General features: G+C 46.0%; 2 protein-coding genes across 2 annotated transcripts; both read right to left on the minus strand.

Annotated features, from left to right (window-relative positions):
* Window positions 1–61: 61 nt before the first annotated feature.
* On the minus strand, window positions 62–1489 carry J4E84_010068 (uncharacterized protein; the record flags this gene model as incomplete). The annotated part of the gene is made up of 1 exon (XM_049392626.1): window positions 62–1489. One exon carries the CDS (start codon window positions 1487–1489, stop codon window positions 62–64), a length of 1428 nt encoding a protein of 475 aa, XP_049239721.1.
* An 862-nt stretch (window positions 1490–2351) lies between these two features.
* On the minus strand, window positions 2352–2840 carry J4E84_010069 (uncharacterized protein; the record flags this gene model as incomplete). Its single annotated transcript, XM_049392627.1, has 2 exons — window positions 2352–2675; window positions 2763–2840. 2 exons carry the CDS (start codon window positions 2838–2840, stop codon window positions 2352–2354), a joined length of 402 nt encoding a protein of 133 aa, XP_049239722.1.
* Window positions 2841–7635: the final 4795 nt, after the last annotated feature.

Here is a 7635-nt window from a genome sequence, read left to right on the forward strand (position 1 = left end):
GATAGAGCACTATATCCATACGGAGTGCATGACCTGCTCAAGGATACTGACCGTCAAAGACTTATACGTCACCAACGTCCTCAAGAGCCGGTATACGGAACTCCAACTTCTCGCCCCCAAAAACGCCTTCTGGCTTCTGAGCCCAAAAGGCCTGCCTACATTCAAGCAAGTCATCCATACTCATGCTGTCTCTGCTCATGACCCAAGACCACTTCTCTCGGCCATCCAGAATCGTTACGACTTGTCCCTTCTTAACCAGATCCTGGAAGAACGGCAGCAACTTCTGCATCAGCACCAGCAGCAGAAGACGCCCAATGAGTTCAAAGTCTTCCGTGTTTTCCCACTCATTTTCTGCTTCGTCGCCCCCTTCATATTTGAATGGGCCCTCGTGGGAAGAGTCCCTCCATGCCTCCATGATATGTTTTGGCAGCAGTAAGGACCAAGTCCTCATGCTGGGCCGGACGTCTATAGTGATTCGAACACCTCTCTGTGTGAGGGTCTGTAGCGGCGCGAGCTCGTTCAAGAGAGTATCTCCAGCGACAAGTCGCCATAGAGACAACAGCTCTGGAGTTTCCTCAAGTACTGAGTCGTACGCTTCATATTCTAAATCTTCATCCGCAGAGCCTGAGATTGAGTCCAGATATGCTTGGCTTTCTTCCTCAGTTTCCGAGTCTTCCGGGCCCATCCATTCCTCGTGGCACATATCTAACGGTATCTTGAGATGAATGTTGCGCACGAATTCTTTTGGGACCAGGTGCTCGTATCCCCTCCATGGGTTTTGGTTGAGGAAGCGCGTGAGGTGTACTAGACGGTCGATGGAGAAAACTGTCTCGCGATGGAACGTCTTCATCTTCTCCTCGGCAAACTCAGGGCTCACGATGTTGGTGTCTAGATACCAGGGCGTTTTGCAATCCTTGCCTTCAAACTCTCCGTTCAGAGATTTCGAGGTGTATACTCGTTCCACGACTTCTTGGTTGCTGGATTCGTCTCCCAAAGGCTCTTTGTGTTCGACGTCATAGTCGACTTCAAGTTCCTTGGGGTATGGTTCGACGAAAGCGTAAACTATGTCTACGAGCTCCGTGGGTAACTTCTCGGAGATGAGTTCGCAAAAGACCCTCGCTTCGCTATTGTGCTCCAGAACGAAATCCAGCTCTGCCTCAACGCGTGCCAGTCTTTCTTTAGTAGCTTGAGCTGTAGATTGGTGGACTAACAGGCGCTTCTGGTACAAGGCAGCATGCGCAGCATTGTCTGGGTTGTCCGTGTATCCAAGCTTCCGGGTGATGAAGTCTTCGAGTTCCACTACTTTCGCCTGCTTGGACTGATAATCTTGCCTTAGGGTTGACACAACCTTTTTAAGTGCAAGACAGCGAAGTCGGAAGTGCTCTCGTTCATCCTTGGCACATGATGTCCGTCCAGAGGAATCCGTGAAGCTGTCGACCTTCCAAAGACGGAATACGTCGGCAGTCGTTTTGCTGTATGCCGCAGACATCAGAGTTTGACCGAGTTGATTGAAAGTAATGATTGGTGTGATTGTCGATAAGGGTGAAGTTTAAGAGTTTTTATAATGGGTTGCAAGCGTAGTGTTCACCTACCATTGTTGTGAAAGTGGGGAAGCGGCGAGGTTTCACGACGCAACCCATTCACTCGTCGTGTGGAGAAAGTGCTTCTTTTGCGCACATTAATGTGAAAGCGTTTGAATCGAATCTTCGTGAAATAGCTTGTTGAAATAGCTGCAAAGACGCGCCGTGAGAATGCCGAGGCAATAAACATCATATCCTTCCGACTCCATGAACGCCAGAAGAGAATCGCCAAAACCTTGTGGTCTAGAGACAGACCTGTAAGAGGAAAGTACAAATACATGTTATACAGTTCGTGATACAATCATCGTATCGTTCAATGCGACAAATTGTTGGAAGGAACCCTCTTAACGCCGCCCAGATGCAAGACGAAGGACAAAATGGTACAGAAACTGAAGGATATACAGCTAGAAGGGGTCACAATGTACGATCCTCGGGCTATGCCGCACATCGCGTACAGCAGGAATGGTTTGCGATCTGGAAGCGCGGGTGTGAAGTAGGGTGTCGTGAGGCGAACGAAGCGGCGGCGCATCGTGCGATATGTCTGCACGAGCATGTGAGCGCATATGATTTGGAGGTGGCGATCTTGGGTGAGCGACTGAGCGCATTGGTGAAAGCTCATATTGATCGGTCTTGGGTTGCCAATTCGGTGGGGCCTCCATGGGTGACGATGGCGAAGGATAGTCTGTCTTGGCACTGCTAAACCAGCCATTGATTGCTGCACCCATGGGGGATGTTAGGTCTTGTATAGAACCGGGCCTGATTCCAGTACCCTCATATGTGGTCATCAGCGGTGGTGTCTGAAGATGCGTTGTGGTACTGAACTTCCGAGGCTGCGCACGGCTGGACGACCGTGTCATCAGCGCCCCTGCACCGGAGGGACTCTTCAAGACTGAAGGAGCAGGAGACTTTACGCCCGTGGATATCGTTTGCGATCGCATTGCTCGAATTGGTGGCACCCGAGATGGGCTGTACTGTGGCTGCGATGAGACGGAAGAGGAGCTTTGAGCCGGAAACAGCGAGAAGCGTTCCGCATATGGCGTAGTCAAAGCCGGCGTTGGGGTGCGACTGGAGTAGCATGAGCTTGAGGAAGTTGGCCTGGGACTGTAAATCTTTGTTGGTGGGCTGGGTGCCTTCCTGGAAGGGATGAATGATTGCGGAAGCAAAGCTTGGGGTGATGCGCACGATGGCGAAAGCACGCCCGAGCTTTCTGTGCGTGGACTCGCCCAATCTAAGCTTCGTTGCCGCCGAGGGTCTCGACATGGGATGTATATGTTCAAACCGCGAACGCTAGCCTGCTTGCCGAGCGGCGTCTGCGGCCGAGGAGGCGATAACGGCGATAAGGGTCTTGGAGCGGGAATATAAGGCGAGAGCTGCGGCACGCGATTGTATGGAACAACGGCATCTGCAGTGGGGTTCCAGAGTTCAAGACCCTTGGTCTTATTGTGTCGGCGAAACCACAGCGAGGACCTTGAGCGCCCTGTCTCTTCATCGATGAGATGGAGGCGACTCTTCGTCGAGTGAGTCCTTCGCAAGTCACCGTCCATACCTTTGAAGAAGGGCACCATGTATGGAATGCTGGCAGTTGCGATGCTGAGGCATACATGGGCTTGCGATACGATCGCCGGCACCCAGAGTCGGTACTGAGGATCGCCATGGAGCGTAGCCGGGAATAGCAAAACGAGACGAACGATTGCCAAAATCAGCACCAGCATGCGCGGCGCAAAACATGCAATGACTGCGAATTTCCTTGAAAGCCGTACTTGAAGGTATGCTACGAGGTGTATGGAAAGCATAATAATTGCGACTTCGGTGGAAATGTCCACGATACAATAGACGATCCAAAAGATGCGCTATTCAGGTCAGCTTTCAGACCGTGTTTGGTTAAGTCTTATGTTGCATACCGAGTTGAAGCATCTTGGGCCTACAGTCTGCCAAGGTCGAGGTAGCTGGCACTGAAACGCAATTGCGACAAGCGACGCCGCAGTCCAGACTGACACTACCGCACTGAAAGCTACCACGGCTCGGCGGATGGTGCGTTGCGTTACGACGACATTGTAGAATATTACCAAGATTGATAACTTCGCGAAGCCAATGGCTACGATGTAGACAATTTCAGACGAGTAGTATCCTTTCATGAGGAAGATGGTTTGCTCGGGGGTCAACGGACCAACAGTGCCGAGACCTTCGAACGACAAGACAAGAGCTATGATTGAAAGACTGACGGCAAAGGACTGCATGCATTAGCAAAGTTCGAGAGATATGTTGTGCAACTTACAAAAGCGACAAATATCAAGAGATCATCGAGCGCCATTCTCCGAAAGACAACAACCTTCATTATCTGCCGTGCTCCGAAAACCATCATCGTAATGATAAGAATGGCCCATGATGCAGCCCTGATGGTATTTGCTCGGTCGATGGGGCTGGCTGATGTACTTCGGGGCAGGAAATATCCACTCGCTAACTTCATATTCGACATAAGGGAAAAATGGACAACGTCCAGGAAACTGACCCAGAAGGAAACGATAAGGAAATAGTGAAATGGTCAGACCTTCTTACCCCATATCACCCTAAGCATGACGAAAGAGCAGGTCATGGAGTAGAAAGGCTGTAGCTGGTAAGGCGAATTATGGGTGAAGCAGAGTCTCGCGTGTGCTTCGAGTTGTCCAGGGTGCGGGCCAAAAACAGTACACGAGGCGATCAATCCTAGAATATCGCTACAACACTTTCTTGGTACTGCTTACCTTGACGTTCAGTTCGGCAGTTCATCTCAAGCTGCTACACTTTTGTCCTGGGTAAATAGGACCTTGGCGTCTCTGGTTCGCTGTTCAGAGCCCCTCTGCCTCTTCCCTAGGATTAGTGTCCTGTGATGCACTGGTAAGCGCATATGCGACTCGGCAACGCTGCGTCATGCATCTAATCTTGGGGTGTATAGGCGCTTGCGATGATTTGTAGATACTGCTGATGGATGGCGCGGCTGACATGCGCTACGTTCCTTCCGGCGGGTATGCGCGTTGGGGCGCGGGGCCATCCTCCCGCGCCCTCAACGTAGACGCGCATGAACACTGGGGAACGGTACGAAGTGACCAAATCGCGAAACATGTTCCTTGAATGATCATCGCTGACAGGAGGATGTTGGCCGCGGTCTACGCAGCAGCAGCGGATCGATGGGGCTCAACGCCGGCGAAGTCGTACATGGTTTGCAAGGCTTCTGTGCACTCCATCAACTGGTAGTCATTAGTTTGCCTCGTAGCCTTGTCGCTGTAGCCTTGTCTCTGAAGTAGAATGCCACACCGGACTTCCTAGAACGGTGAAGACGACGGTTCCGGCTATGTAGGCTGAGGTTGGGTGCGGTTGTCTTGGGTTCGCGTAACGTGGCGCGTCTTTTCTTAGGTCTCCGTGCAGACCCCGGAAACCCATCCCAAGGCCAAGCGTGCATCCTTCCCAGGTACCGACAATGTGACTCGGCGCTTGAAGCTGTCTTATCTTGCGATTCGGGGTTTGAAGTAGATGAGGTGCCTATTCTTGTATTCGGTCCACTACTGAGCAGGTGATGCGCTCGAATTTGAGGGCGATCGAGATTATAGAGAATATCAATAAGCAGACCGCTCATGCGACGAACATCATAGTGATGTCGATCAAACACAGAGCGCTTGAAGCGTGCTGATGAATCAATAAGATAGAAGGTGGGCCAGAAGTCGTTCGCGAAGAGCGTTGTTGTGATGGGTCGCGAAAGCCGCCACCGCCAAAACCTTGAGAGGATGGGAGGGCCGCTCCTTGACCCAGCCTAGCGGATGATGTCAGCACCGCCTTCCAGCCGAGACCGCTCTCACCCACTCGTCTGAACAGCACCTTCATCAACAGTGACAACACCAGGCGATCCCGACGCAAGATGAGAAACCCGCCAGCACAATGCATGCCCACTCCTTGCATTACTCAGGACCAGAGTGCATTGATAATCCAGAGACGGTCACTGCGCGGATCTTCGACGGCATCCGCCGGCACGCATCTTCGTGCGCGACAGCGTTGATGTACTCAATGCCCCCGACAGGCCTATCGATGCGACAGGGACAAACTCTACCTCGAAGACGGCGCAGCGATTTGGTTTCAGAGGCCAGTGTTTGAGTACCACAATGAGCCACCAGCAACCACGATAGTGCCGCTCTTGAACATCACCATTCCATAAGCGCTTGCCTTCCTTCTGCTTGCGTGGCCTTGAATTGGCAAGAATGTTTCGTGCATACAGTCCATCTAACCAAGGGCGCGCCAAGACATAGCATGCGCTAACGCAAATAGGTAATTTTTAAAACATAGCATGCTAGCGTTATGCTACCTAAGAGAATTAGTGCACTTAGTAATAAAATTTTAATTTAAATAATTCTTAGATTTATTCTAAATTAATTTAGACTAGATTGTACCTATATTGTAATATAGAGCTTTCTTTGCCTATATTTAACGCTAAGCTTAAATTTCTTAACCTTAACATATTAGACCTAGATATCTATAAGAGATTTAACCTATATTTATCTAGCTTTAGTAAGAGTAATAATAGTAGTATTAAAGACTAAGTTAAAGTATGTAGTTAAATTAATTCTAAAATAATTCTAGACTTATTTAAACTAGAGCATAGTTTAACTTACTTCTAGAAATAGTAGCGCGCCTTCTTTAGAGGCTAGAGTTGTTAAGTATACTATATATCTACTCTAATACTCTAGTACAAACTCTAGAGGCTATACTTATATTATTTAAGTTTTAAAAGTAAATAGGTAATATTCTTTAGTTAAGAGAGTATTATAAGATACTAAAAGTATAAGTAGCCTACGTAGACTGTTTCTAGATTAATTTAGAACTAATCTAGTATAAGTAGTTTTAATACTATAGAGCTAGTAAAGTAGAGAAGAAGAAGACTTTTAGCTTTTTCTTAAATTTAACTACTTTAAGATAGGTTTTTAAGTGCTCTAGTATTAAGATATATAAATATATTTAGAATTAATTATAGAATTTTACCTACTTATAGGTAGATAAAGGCCTATATAAGATACTTAGGTAGATAAAAACGTCTATAGGCTAAATTAAGTAGAATAGAGAGAGAAGAAAGGCTAAAAGCTACTTTAATAGGCTTTAGCGTTAGTTTAGAAATAGTATTTATACTAATAGAGAGAGTTCTTATAGTCTAGAGTTATTTTAGGCAGAATTAATAGTATGTGTAGTTAAACTGTTTTAGGAATAATTTCTAACTAATTCTAGTAAGTAATAGAGCCTGCCTCTTAGTTTATTACCTATAGTAATTGCGCTCTAGGTAATATAAAGCACTATATCTAGAGAGTACTGCTAGAAATTAATATTATCTACTTGTAAGCTCTTCTAGATAGTAGAGTAGAGGGCTCTTATAAGAACTGCAATGTAGTTAAGCTCTAGATCTTGCGCCTAAAAGACTATAGTAAGTTCTTAAAGAATGTTTCTAGATTAATTCTAAACTATTTTAGATACTAACTATACCTAGAGTTAAGGCAAACTTGTTCTATAAGACTATAATGTAGTAATTAATATTATTATTCTTTTGTATTTTAAGCAGGTTCTATACTTTATAGTAGTTTTAACTAGTATACACTAGTATATACCTTCTCTATCTTAGTAGCTAGACATAGAATTAGTTAAGAATATAGTTTATATATTCTAATTAATATTAATGCTAAACACTATAAGATGTAAGCTATTTTATAGATATTAATTCTAAATTGTTTCTAAACTGTTCTAGCTACCTTTTTATAGTCTAACTAGTTTGCCTTCTACTTAAGGCAGCGTAAAGTTTTATTAATTAAGAAACTCTATACTACTTAGGCAAACAAAGACTATCTTGTAAGAATAGCTACTACCTAAAGATTAATTACATTTTCTCTAGGCGCTAGTCTAGAGAGAGTTCTTTTTAAGAGGAGAGTAAATTATTCTAACTCTACTACTATAAGCGCTATCTAAATTATTTTCTAAACGTTTCTAAATTAATCTACGCAGGTATATATCTACTAAATCTTACTAGCTAGTAGAGGCTATATTATTA

Source organism: Alternaria hordeiaustralica (genome assembly GCF_023758085.1).
Source record: "Alternaria hordeiaustralica strain BMP 2776 chromosome Unknown scaffold_35, whole genome shotgun sequence".
NCBI lineage: Eukaryota > Fungi > Ascomycota > Dothideomycetes > Pleosporales > Pleosporaceae > Alternaria > Alternaria hordeiaustralica.